The sequence below is a fragment of the Aulonocara sp. 'chitande type north' Nkhata Bay genome, linkage group LG11 (assembly GCF_057382095.1).
Source record: "Aulonocara sp. 'chitande type north' Nkhata Bay isolate Kocher_YH1m ecotype deep benthic linkage group LG11, A_spYH_male_GT1.1, whole genome shotgun sequence".
Taxonomy (NCBI): Eukaryota; Metazoa; Chordata; class Actinopteri; order Cichliformes; family Cichlidae; genus Aulonocara; species Aulonocara sp. 'chitande type north' Nkhata Bay.
Genome location: NC_141354.1, coordinates 38,911,084 through 38,923,769, shown reverse-complemented (window position 1 = coordinate 38,923,769; position 12,686 = coordinate 38,911,084). Strand labels below are relative to the sequence as shown.

The 12,686-nt window shown below is 50.9% G+C and overlaps 2 protein-coding genes across 8 annotated transcripts in view; one reads left to right on the top strand and one right to left on the bottom strand.

Annotated features, from left to right (window-relative positions):
* LOC147319831 (ectonucleotide pyrophosphatase/phosphodiesterase family member 7) overlaps positions 1–3,730 on the top strand; it is an 11,769-nt gene extending 8,039 nt beyond the window's left edge. The window contains exons 2-5 of one of the 2 annotated variants that reach the window (XM_086312607.1): positions 67–212; positions 1,984–2,607; positions 2,699–2,969; positions 3,434–3,730. In XM_086312607.1, the coding sequence (XP_086168733.1) occupies positions 67–212; positions 1,984–2,607; positions 2,699–2,969; positions 3,434–3,507 (1,115 nt within the window). In that variant the 3' untranslated portion in view covers positions 3,508–3,730. The remainder of the gene's footprint in view (positions 1–66; positions 213–1,983; positions 2,608–2,698; positions 2,970–3,433) is intronic. The other variant, XM_086312608.1, reaches the window with a different exon arrangement.
* A 55-nt stretch (positions 3,731–3,785) lies between these two features.
* The window catches only part of LOC147319830 (sodium bicarbonate cotransporter 3-like), a 33,741-nt gene continuing 24,840 nt past the window's right edge, over positions 3,786–12,686 (bottom strand). For 2 of the 6 annotated variants that reach the window (XM_086312600.1, XM_086312597.1), the window contains exons 8-26: positions 12,221–12,271; positions 11,440–11,597; positions 11,277–11,364; positions 10,622–10,768; positions 10,444–10,547; positions 10,122–10,296; positions 9,907–10,040; positions 8,754–8,999; positions 8,499–8,604; positions 8,212–8,373; positions 7,892–8,005; positions 7,335–7,496; positions 6,993–7,244; positions 6,845–6,913; positions 6,587–6,760; positions 6,381–6,509; positions 6,213–6,301; positions 6,030–6,137; positions 3,786–4,671 (exon numbers count right to left, since the gene is read on the bottom strand). In XM_086312600.1, coding sequence (XP_086168726.1) covers positions 4,590–4,671; positions 6,030–6,137; positions 6,213–6,301; positions 6,381–6,509; positions 6,587–6,760; positions 6,845–6,913; positions 6,993–7,244; positions 7,335–7,496; positions 7,892–8,005; positions 8,212–8,373; positions 8,499–8,604; positions 8,754–8,999; positions 9,907–10,040; positions 10,122–10,296; positions 10,444–10,547; positions 10,622–10,768; positions 11,277–11,364; positions 11,440–11,597; positions 12,221–12,271 — 2,550 coding nt within the window. In that variant the 3' untranslated portion in view covers positions 3,786–4,589. The remainder of the gene's footprint in view (positions 4,672–6,029; positions 6,138–6,212; positions 6,302–6,380; positions 6,510–6,586; positions 6,761–6,844; positions 6,914–6,992; positions 7,245–7,334; positions 7,497–7,891; positions 8,006–8,211; positions 8,374–8,498; positions 8,605–8,753; positions 9,000–9,906; positions 10,041–10,121; positions 10,297–10,443; positions 10,548–10,621; positions 10,769–11,276; positions 11,365–11,439; positions 11,598–12,220; positions 12,272–12,686) is intronic. The other 4 variants (XM_086312599.1, XM_086312598.1, XM_086312601.1 and 1 more) reach the window with 4 other exon arrangements.

Sequence of the window (12,686 nt, the reverse complement as noted above, 5' to 3'; positions counted from 1 at the left end):
CTGTCTGCTTTCAGTTTCCAGAGCGGTGCAGTGAAATGTGCTAAAACCTTCCTGTGTGTTCGTTAGGCCGATGGGTGGAGGATCATGAAGTCGTCCATAACTTGATGTTCAACCAAGAGACGAACCTGAAAGTTCCTCACAAAGAGACGCTGAAAAGATCGGAGTGGTGGGACAACGGAGCTCTGCCGCTGTGGATCACCGCTCAGAACCAGGTGAGTCGGGGTGAAGGATGAGCTGCACTGACACAGGAGGACACTGTGGTTATTTTACCAAACACGCAGGAGAGCACCAGATGTAGAAAGTAGACCACATCTAAAGGTGCGATTTCTATGTTTGTCTAATTCGAGGAAAAGTTGGATTCTTCAGGAACATCACTGATAAAAAACGGGAAACCAAGCTGGATGAAATCTGGCTGCTTCCTGTGAACGCGAGAGTGCTTCCAACTAGGGCTGGGCCATATTATACCGTTCACGGTAATACCGGTATAATGTTAGGCAACGATAGGAAAATGAAATATCGCGATAGAATGGGAGTAAAACGCGCATGCGCAGTGCCTTTGTTTTCATACGCACATGGCCGATTGTTGAGTGAAAGAGATGAACCAGAATTGGTTTGTAAAAATGGTGCAACTTCAGTGATGTGGAACTGGTTTGGTGTTTGTCCGTCAGATACACAACAAAGCACATTTTTTTGCAGAACATGCAAGCGGCCGTCGTTATTGTCATATTTGTCGGACTAAGATGCTCTTAAATCTGGGAGTAATCTGGGTCCTAAACTCCGTATGCTTCAGGTCAAACAACACTGCAGCATCACTGAGAGTTAAAAACTGTCTAAATTCTTTCATCTTTAATAAAACGATCAGCATTGCTGCTTTACCAGGTGTAACTATAAAGTTTAACTTCCAGGCATCCATGAAAACAAAAGTTATTACATTTAACGGAGTTAGAAGCTAGCAGGAAGCTAGCGGAAGTTAGCTGGCTAGTTTCGCTAGTTACCTAAGCATGATATAGCATGTTCTGACGGAGAGATTTCTGAAAAAAATCAAACGTACAGCTCTGCTATCACTTCCAACATAAATGAAGACAGGAAACTAAACAGCAGTGACGTTTGTAGGGTTACTGAAGTTGGGCTAGCTGGTATATAATGATGTGCTACGTGATCGCTAGCGACACAGCTATGTTAGCATAACATAAACAGTGAAGCTGGAGGACGAACGCTAACACTTTTCCACTTATAAAAGTTAACGTGAAGGTTCCTCATGGTTAGAGACAAATGCAATCGCATGGCAGGATGCTGTAAACGGACCAAACTTCAGTCAGGAGAACAACTGAGATAATCCATCCACAATACGAGGTTAGTCATTAATATACTGCAACAACATGGGAATAGAGCAGCTGCCAGAGAATTCAACATTAATGAATCAATGGTACAGAAGTGGAGGAAGCAAGAAGAATGAGTTGAATAAAGTTTGATTTATCTGACTGCTTTGTTTCGCTTAATGTGCCTTATAATCCCGTGCACCTTATGGTCCGAAAAATGCGTACTGCACACTGCAGTTTAATGTTGCAAAGCACCTCTTTTTAACTTCAGTGGATATTATACATGGTTATGCTCAGGATGTGTCAGCCCATTTCTACTGGAAATGCCTTTTGGTTAAACTTTCAGCAAGGAATTTGCATTTGCACTGTTACATTTTTATAAAGCTTTAATGTACATAAAAACCAGCTTCTTGTTTAAGTGAAAATAAATGGAAGGTTGTCTTTTTGCGCTAGTAATGTTGTGGAGTTGTATTTTGTCTCGCATCAATTATATCGTCAGTTATATCGTTATCGCAAATTTTCAAATATATATCGTGATAAATATTTTTGGCCATATCGCCCTGCTCTACTTCCAACACTTCTGGGCTGTTTGCAGCCATAACATGATCACAGAGCAGGAGTGCGATGTGGTGCTTACCATTCTGTTCAACTATTTTAATTTCAGGGTCTGAAAACAGCTTCCTTCTCCTTCCCCGGAGGCGGAGCCAACTACAGTGGCCAAGGGGTCAATCGAGTGCTACTGGAGGAGTCCGGCCACCCCGACGACAATGAGACCGAGTGGCGTCAGAAGATCGACACGGTGATGAGCTGGTTCTCCGAGGAGGACTTCCACCTGGTGACGCTGTACTACGGCGAGCCAGACAACGTGGGCCACGCCAAAGGGCCGGACACGCCGGACCGGAAAGAGATCATCCGTCAGATCGACCGCACCATCGGCTACTTGAAGGACGCTATCGATCGCCACAACCTGACCGACGGGCTGAATGTCATCATCACCTCTGACCACGGCATGACCACAGTAAAGAAGAAGCCGCAGGTAGACGAGGTCATCCTCAACAAATACCTGAATTTATTCGAGGTCGCTAAATTTGAAATTCTCGACTACGGTGGGTTTGGCATCCTGACGCCACGTCCGGGGAAGGAGCAGGAAGTTTTTGACGCCCTCTCCAACGTGCCCAATATCACGGTGTACAAGAAAAACGAGATTCCAGAAAGCTTCCATCTCGCCAAAAGTGAGCGTCTGCCTCCCATCGTGATCATCGCAGATCTGGGATTCAACCTGAACTCTGTAAGTACCCCAACGTTTTACCTCCAAGAACCAAGAGCAAAATTCAACAAATCTAGAGAACGTATATCGACTTCATATCGTTTCACACCAGAGATTCATCGTCTACGTGAATAAAGGTGACCACGGCTTCCATAACACTGAGATGGACATGAAGACCATCTTCAGGGCCTTCGGCCCGAGCTTCAAGAGGAGCTACCTGTCCGAGCCGTTCGACAGCATCCACATCTACCCTCTGATGTGCAAACTGCTGCAGATCCAACCAGCGCCGCACAACGGGTCCCTGAGCGTGACCGAGGACATGCTGCTCCCCACCACCACGGCCAAGCCTTCGCTCACAACGCCGCAAGGCTCTTTTACCACAGGTGCGTTGCCCTCGTCTGACGCTCTTCTAGAGTAGCGGTCTGTTATCCAAGGTTCAGGTAGACTCGTCTTTTAAGTCTGGCTTGAGTTCAGGGTCAGTTCACGTTCTCGCAGATCAACTCGCCACCTCACAACTTTTGAAGATGAAATAAATCATTTCATCTATAAAGAGGTAGAATTCTGTACATTGCTTACAGACCTGTCGTAAGTCCGTATCATTTGGTGCCATTGGTCGTCAGGCATTCACATTAAAAACTCTGGCTCCGCCCACTGCTCATCACCACTGATACAAGATGCTGAACCTACAGCCAGCTTTTGAAGGCGTCTCCAGTCCAATCAAAGAATTATTTCATATCATAAGTGAGAGTTTAATAAGACCAGGTAAAAACTAGCCTAGCTTAGCTTTCAGCTCTGAGAGCAGATCATGTGACGTGCACGTTAACCACGACGCTCCTTTCCTTTCCAGCTGGATCGCAGGGAGCTCGGCTGTCCGTGGTTCTGCTGCTGGCCATGCTGCTGTCCATGTTCGCCGTGCTGTAACTGGTCCAGGATCAGTTTGACCTACAGCTGGAGTCAGCGGTTTCCTCATTTACTTTCACTCTGAATGTTGTAACGTTTGCTTCTCCAATAAACATGAACAACGTGAACATTTTTAAAGGCTTATTTTCTGTTTCCTTTTTAACATGTGTTTCACCTGATGTTCCTCTCGGAGGCGTTTCCGTTCGGTCAGACTGAACGCTGGTTGGACATTTTATCAGGTTGTGTCTGATACTGTGAGGACTGCGGGAGCCTCTGGTGGATGTGGAAGGAAATGCAGCTTTTGCATCAAATCTCTTTATTGTCAAATTGTTGAAATAAATCCATCAGAGATCAGCAGCGACTCCTGAAATGATGGAGACGACTAGAGAGGTCACGTGACTCGCTGTGATCGTCGCCACCAAACTGATTTATTAAACTTTACAAAGAAACTACGACAACAGCAGCTGTGACGTCATTCATTTTTCTGCTGTAGGCAACCAGGTGCTGTACAGAGACCGCGCACGCACACACACGCACACACACGCACACACACACACACACGCACGCACGCACGCACGCGCACGCACGCACGCACGCACGCGCACGCACGCACGCACGCACGCACGCACGCACGCACACACACACACGCGCACACACACACGCACACGCACACCCTAAATCAGCATGATGGGTTAAATTAAAACGTGTCGGCGCTTCGCCCGTTTCACGAACACTGAAACAAAAGTTCAAACCATGAAATTAAAATTTCTGACGACATCCGTCCGGAGACTCAGGCGGCTGTTTTTTTTCCTCCTTTCTTTTTCAGTTTGACGCTTCGGCAGCCAATCACAGGCCGCCCGAGTTAAAAACACAAAAACGGCAGCAGAAGAAACCTGAGGAAGCCGTTTCCAGAAGTGGAGTCTCATGTTTCACCTTAAAACGATGAGAAAATAAAACGTTCGCCTCGTCCGAGACAACGCAGAGTCAGAAGTACGGCACGCTCAGGTGAAGCCCGATTGGTCCCCCCGCGACCTTTCGCCTCCCTCAGAGCACGCGGAGGAGCTGCAGCGCCCCCGCCTCACCCTCCTGCCCCGGGCGGTGGATCATAGCGACGTCTCGGCGTTCACGACTCTTTGCCCGTCCTCGTTCTCCACGTTTATCCGGACGCTCGGCAGCTTGTCGTGGCTGAAAGAGAACAGAAACTTTACTGGCACCAGAGTCAGACACGTCTTACAGACACGTTAAATTACTTCCACTTCCTGTAGTTTGGGGCTGTTCTGAGATCTGATTGTGCTCACAGCACAGGTGTGGCAGCAGCAGGTGGAGTGACGTCTCTGAGGTTTGGTTTGTGGCTCTGGGAGGAAGCTCGTCTCCGCTGTTCTGACCGAGCTGTCAGCGACTCGTTTTCATGTGTTTGAAGTTTATAATGAAAACTAAAAATAATCTGACATAAAGACCCTGAACGTGAAAATTAACAAAAAGTGGAAAACAGAAATCTTTGTCTACGTGGGGAAAAAAATCATCTTCATGGAAACAGAGAGCAGGGACATGAATAAGCCGTGTTTATCGTGTCTAAAACATCCAGCCTGAAAACATCACAATTGCATTTTTTTTCTTACTCCACATCGTCCAGCCCTCCACAGCACAGACACGCCTGCCAGCGCTCACTTTTAATGGTTACAGGACTGCTGTTTATGTCTGACGTCATCAGTCGTGTCCGGGTCCAGAGTCAAACGAACACCGAGCTAAAAACTGTCTAAATTCTTTCATCTTTACTAAAATGATCAGCGTTGCTGCTTTACCAGGTGTAACAATTACGTTTAACATCCATGAAAACAGGATTTATTAAATTTAAAGGAGTTACAAGTTAACAGGAAGTTAGGTCGCTAGCTTCCACCTAAACATGATATAGCATGTTCTGACTGAGAGATTTCTGAAACAATCCAAACGTACAGCTCTGCTATCACTTCCAGCATAAATGAAGACAGAAAACTAAACAGCAGTGACGTTTGCAGGGTTACTGAAGTTGGGCTAGCTGCTATATAACGATATGCTACGTGATTGCTAGCGACACAGCTATGTTAGCATAAACACAGTGAAGCTGGAGGATGAACGTTAACTTTTTTCCACTTGATAAAAGTTAACGTGAAGGTTCCTCATGGTTAGAGACAAATGCAATCGCATGGCAGGATGCTGTAAACGGACCAAACTTCAGTCCAGAGAACAACTGAGATTATTCATCCACAATACGAGGTTAGTCATTAATGTACTGCTGCTGGGCTGGAGTTACATCGTGAGGTTTAAACACTGAGCTTTAAAACGATTAGCGGTAATGAACCGAGAGAGGCCGACACTGATCACTGTTTTTAGGGGCTTGTTGAGATTAAATACATACAAAATATTCGAACATGTTAAAAACACAACAGCCTTATTAAACGCAGAAGCAGGGTTCATACGTCATCACTTAAGGACATAAACACAGTGCAGAGAGAGCCAATCACAGAGCATCGCAGGTGATGTCGCTGGTGGTGAGGCAGGCGTACCTGAAGGTGCGCCTCAGAGCTTTGCTGCTGTCGGAGTTTTTGGAAACAGACTTCCAGATGCCGCTTTTGGCCATTTCATCAGAGATGTTCACCTCTGACGGGTCGCTGCTGAGTCAAACACACACACGTTAGCCTCTGCTGCAGAGTGCGCGCAGCCGTCAGCGTGCCTGAGTTCAGACCCACCGCTTTTTCAGGTTTTTGATGGGGAAATTGAGGACTCCTCTGTCGTACGGCAGCTCCTCCTCCACCTCCTCCAGCATCCGCCGAGCGTCCTGGACACACACACACACACATGGTTGAGCCAATGAGGACACAGAAGCAGGGTCACGTGCACACACCAGCGCCCTTCACCTCCTTCTCCTTCTTCTTGTCGTCCTCCTTCTTCTTCTTGCTCTCAGGGATCAGGTCGTCCAGCCAGCTCAGCTCTCTCTTGGTGAAGCAGAAATCCAGAAGCTTCCGGATGAAAACCAGAGCGAGAACCTGCAGAACGCAGCAGGAGGTGAGTCCCCGCGTTACCAAGGAAACAAGGAGATGCAGTGTCTCTCAGTGCGTCTCACCATCATGGGGAAAATGACGGCGGCGGGCGAGGCTTTGATGGCCCACAGCGCGATGAGGCAGGACAGCTGCACCACGGTGAAGACGTGCACCTTCCACAGCGGCACGTAGCGCAGGTAGATCAGGTCGGGCTGGTGTTTGGCCGGCATGCCGAACAGTTTGATGCGGTCAAAGAGCTGTGGGACAGACAGACGCACGAGAGGTCAGACCAGCTTTAACGCCGCCATCGGCCGGACGGACGCTCGGACGCAGAGACGTACCTGGATGCCTTTGAGCGAGGACACGCCCATGTAGAGGAACACGCCGTACAGGACGGGCATCGGGATGAACTGTAAAAGCAAAGAAGCGATCTGTGAAGGGAGCGAGGGAGCGAGGCGTGAACGCAGCACGCACCGTCTGACGACTCACCTTCAGGACGGAGGTCATGAACACGGAGCAGCCCATCAGGAAGAAGATCATGAAGCCGGTCACGCGCTGCTCTCTGATGCCGAGGAACTTGGGCTGCTCGCCGGGCGCCGCGCACTCCGACTCCAGCTTCAGGCTGTTGACGTGGGAGATTGAGAGCACCGTCGCCGCCACGAACCACGGCAGGCCCATGATGGAGCACACGCCCAGCATCACCGCCACCACCAGCAGGTCCAGATGATAGCCACACCCTTTCTGCAGCCCGCACACACACAAACACACACAGTGAGGTAAAGGTCGTCACCCCGCGGGGACGACGGCACGCGGCTTCACGTCAGTTCTGACCTTCAGCTTGTTTTCCTTCCTGTTGATGATGACGGCGGTGATCTGCTGGTCCATGAAGATGAGGATGGTGCAGAGCAGCGCGGGGACAGCGGCGGCCAGCAGCGTCCACCACGGGTTCGGGCCCAGCGGGGAAATCAGCCACCCCCGATTTTCAGACGTGGGCTGAAAGCAGCGCGAGACCGTTTCTACGGTAACCTCTGAGTGAGCATCGTGTCAGCAGGTGTGAGCCGACGGCGCCCACACGCTTGATGATTTTACACTTTTTGTAACATTAAATATGTTACATGTTACCACTTAATGTTTTCATAGTTAAACAGTTCAAATGATCCGAACTGTGAAAGATGAAGAACGAATCCAAAGTTGAGACCTAAATGAGAACCGAACCCAGTGAACGACCTCTGACCTGTTATCACAGCGAGCTGCCGAGGGCCCTCGCTCAGTCTAAACCTCCCCCCAACATCCATCACTGAAGCTGGATTACATTATTACTGGAATAAAGGGCAAATGGCGCCCCCGCAGGCCGTTTGGACCTGCGCATGCTGAGAGGCGAGCGTTACCTTGAAGCGGTCGGGCACGTTGAGTTTGGGTGAAGGAACTCCCACCAGATAATCCACCAGCACCATGATCATGATGGTGAGGAAGACGGCGAAGTCGCTGATGGTCGATCGAACCTGCGGGCGGGAAACAGCATCGATATTTTCTTATCGAACGGTAAAGCGCGACGTCTCAGACCTCCAGCTCTGCACAAATATTAAACCGAGTGGTGATGTTTTCCTGTGGATCCAATAAATCCTTTATCTTCATCACACGTGAGAAACATTAAAGAGGACCGAGTCTGCGAGCACTCCATCGGCTCCTCTCTCAGGGTGTCACTGACCTTGGTGGGGAAGTAGCTCTTAGTCTTGAACTGCTTGAGGAAGGAGGAGAGGAAGAAGGTGGTGAAGAAGAGGATGATGGACCAGAAGAGGACGTCGGGGACGTAGGGACCGCTGTGGCTGCACGCCGGGCCGACCAGCTCCCCCATGAGTGCCTTGCACGTCTGTGGGGAGAGGGAAGCGTCAGCCGCAGTTCCTCTGATGACCAGCAGAGGCTGCTGCTCGTTTGTTCTGACTGAAAGGCGCTGCTGACGGCAGCGTCAGACAGCAAACAAAGTTTATTTCTTACCTTCGAGCTCAGCTGATCCCAGGTGATGTTTTCTGGGGTCACGTTCTTTTTGCTCCACACACCCAGGACTTCGGCCGAGGCGTTGGCGGGTGGAGCACACTGACATCTGAAACAGAGCAGCAGCGCTCACGTCAACTCGGAGCTAAATGACCACTTCACCCTCTTAGCTCCAACCGTGGGAGCACCGGCCCGGGATTCTGGCCCCGAGCAGATTCCAGCTGAAACGACCACGGTGACGTCGGACAGTCGCCTCACCTGTAGAAGGTCAGGTTGTCCAGCTGGTTGTGCATGTTGATGGGGTAGAGCTCCCCGAGGCGGACCAGCTTCTCCAGCGCCTCGTAGATGAAGATGATGCAGATGAGCGCGGCGAAGGCCTCCTCTGTGAAGCGGGTGATGTAGCAGACCAGAGAGCTGGCGTCCGTGGCGACCAGCAGCAGGCACAGGAAGGCGGTCCAGAGTCCGATGCTGGTCCTCAGGTGCAGGTAGGACAGATGGTACTGACTGAGGATGGGAAGGAAAGGAGGTCAAAGGTCAGCCGAGGGCACTTCTCTAGGCTCGCTCTCTCTAACCCAGCAGACATCCCTGCAATAACTGATGTCACACCTCCTGAGCGCCGCTTTGTTTGAAGCTCTCCTGACCTCTACGTGACCCCGACAAACGCCCTATAGCATCGACACGTGATCCCAAACCCTACAGCGGCTCCGCGACACGTCACTTCCTCCTGAAGCCATAGAGACTTCTAAAGACGGCAGAGACGTCGTTGCTTTGTTTATCCTCCGGATCAGCTTTTTCAATCTCGCCACGAAGCAGGAAGGTTTCAGACTGAAACACTGAGGTGAAGCTCGATTAACAGACGGTTTGTGACTGCTGCAGTTTAAACGCTTCCTGTTCTGGCTCACCTTTAAACAGCTTCTCTGCTCTCCGTGACAAACATGGATGATGTAATCCAGATGAAAATGGAGCAGGTTAAAAAAAACGAGGCTTTTATGCAACTGTTACAAAACATCTTTGTGCATCACAAAAAGCTTTTTTTAATCCACCAAAAAATTATACAACAACATGAAACAGCTGAGAGCACCGAAGCACAACGTTCCCACAGCTGCTCCAAAAATCCCTCAGATCACGTTAATCTGTGACGCTGAGATTAAGCGAGTGACCCGCTGCCAGCTCGCAGCTCCGTGCACAGCACTGGATGCGCCTGCAGGGGGAGCCGCAGCGTTGCAAACACAGAGGAGACGAACCCAAAGGCACAAGGACGGAAATAAAACACGAAAAACCTTAAAAACAAACGCAAACGCATTTTTTCTCTCTGCTCAGCAGCCCGCTGTGATGTCATCACAACCTGAACAGCCAATGGGAGCAAAGCTTTCATGCAAACCTGTCTGGCCGCTCTTGGGTCACGACTCACCTGCAGAACTTGAAGAGGATCTTCTCAAAGACCAGAACCGGGCCCGTGCTGCCCAGGATGGTGAGAGGCTGCCCGGCGAACAGAGAGTAGGCCACGCCCGTCAGAGACGCGCCAAACAGCGACTCAATGGCACTCTATCAGAGAGAGAGAGAGAGGGGAGTAACACCCGGATGCACCAATCAGGGCCCAGGATGAGCTCACACAGGGGTTCTTACTATGCTCCCTTTGGTGGCCTCCCCGAGCAGACCTCCGAAGGTGATGACGGGCGACATGCAGGCGCAGTACAGGAAGAGGATGGAGGCCAGGCACTGCAGGCTCACGGCGTCTCTGATGTCGCTCCAGTAGAACGGCGCCTTCCTCCGAACGTCGTTCACCAAACCGCCAAAAATCCTGTGGGACACACGAGGGATTCCCCGTCATTCCCAACACACAGCGAGCCAGGACTCGGCAGCGGAATAATCCCACGTTCAACACGTTTCCTGTTTTAATTTGAAAATCTCCTCGCAGTATTTATTAATATTGCTGAGCTTCACTCACCTCCCCGTCCTCTGCAGCTCTGGTCCCGCGTGATGCTCCGCCTCCTTGCCCATCTCAGAGCTGTGGGCGGAGCCATTGGGGAAGGACGCTATCTTTCTCTTCTCCTGCGGAGACAGACGGGGGCGGGGACGTCACTTCTGAGAGATCAGAGCTGGCGTGGCGGGTTCGGATCTTTTACCTGAGACGGGACGCTCTTCGGGGGCTCGATGCGGATGCTGGGGTCCCATTCTCCCGGCGGCAGCACGGTGACCTGATCCAGGAACTCGTCGATCCCCGACAGCAGGTCGTTGCGGTCCCTCGCCTTGTACGCCACGTCGTGGAAAACCTGCAGCAGAGCCGCCACACGTCAACAACTTTTTGTCTGCGCTTCAAACGAGATTACGCCTCCTGAAGCTTTTTCACGAGCACGCCGTCACACTGACACGTCTGTGTCTGCAGAGGCGGGAACAACGTCAGCAGCAACCACAGACACACAACAGGTAAACACAGCCGGCTGAAACGCAGCGCGGTGAGCCTTCATCGTCCCACACGGCCTCTAAACACCATCATCAGCTGCAGACCTGCAGCTCTCCGTCACGCTGCACGCTCAGTGCAAACAAGCGTGTGATGATCAGCGTGCTCCAGCTGACCTCGCTGCTTCTACAGACACGCGCCGTCACTGAGCCGTTCACCTTTAAACTATCAGGACGCGAGGAGGCGACCAAACCGGGTGACCATGGAGACTTCCTGCCTGAGTCTGCTGCCAGTCTGGGCGTAACACAGGCTCACTCTGGGCTTCAGACGCCATCCTTACATCTATTCCTGTAATGTCTGTGTGTGAAAGCGTCGCTCACCTCGTCTGTCATCAGTGTGGCGATGGAGCGCCCGATCTCGTGGTACTGCGGACCTTTTCCAAACGGACCGAGCAGCAGGAAGAGAAACCTGCAGGGACAGGAAGTCTGTCAGCAGAGGAAACGCACGGAACGGCGTGCCGAGGGCGGCTCGGTCGCGGCTTACCTGGTGGGCACCGGGACTTCGGTGAGGCCGGTCAGCAGCACGGCGGGGCAGAGCCGGACGAAGGCGATGATGGGCCGCTCCAGGAAGTCCACTTCACCCACCAGGACGTTGGAGGCCTCGGCTCCGTGAGGAATCTTCTTCATGAAGTTCATGTCCACCTGACACACACACACACACACACACACACACACACACAGTGTTCGTTTTATTTTGTAGTTCCTCGTTGGTTTCACTTCCTGGTCTAGGACCTCTATGATCCTCGCTGCAGGCTGCCTGAGCCACAGCAGTGGATCAGCTGCCTGCAGCTCATTTTTACACCTGACAGACAGGAAGCAGCTGAATGCACAGACTTCACCTTTGACCTCCACGGGAAACATCATGAGGTGAAGCAAAGATGTGGAAAAAAAAAGCTCAAAGTTTCACATCAACGACTGAAACATGAAAACTGCTTTTACACGTTTAACTGTGAGATGAGACCTGCAGTGAGCCTGGAGGAGGAGGAGGGTGGAGGAGGAGGAGGGTGGAGGAGGAGGGTGGAGGAGGAGGAGGAGGAGGAGGGGCAGATGGAGGAGTGAACAGATCCATGAGTTTGTCATGGATCTGAGTTCCTGTGTAAATAAAGTTCAATTGAATAAATCAATAAAAACATTTTTCCATCCAACACTGAAACAGCTGATGGTCACAGAACGCCACAGACAGCCAATCACAGAGCACCACCACGATGAGTCACAGCACAGGTTACACTGATTGGCCGAGGGCCGGCGACTGACATGCGACTTACTGCGGGCTTCCTGCTGGCCGCTGGCAGCAAACAAACGCACTCGCAGTCCTGCTGGGAAACACAACACAGCTTCTGATTGGCTCGTTCGGGGACTCGCCGTCACGTGACCGAAAGCTCAGGTTCTGTTTGCACCTGGAGGCAGGTGTGGCTGCACAGCTGGATGCTCACTGGATGGTTTTAAGACCAAAGTCTTTGGAGTTTGAGCTCCATCGTCCAATAGCGTCACAGACTGAAGCAGGAAGTGGAATTCATCTCTGTGTTGTGGATTTTCTGCTGTGACGGACCAAGTCTCCTGATTTCATCCTTAATGTAAGCAGATACCCGATGACCTGCTGAACCACGGACGCAACGATCCGATGCTTGGATCAGACATCAGGCTGATCCCGACGCAGAGTCTGATCTACTTGATTCAGATCTGAGTTGATCAAATCTGCATTCGATTTACACTTTCGTCTCCAACACTTTG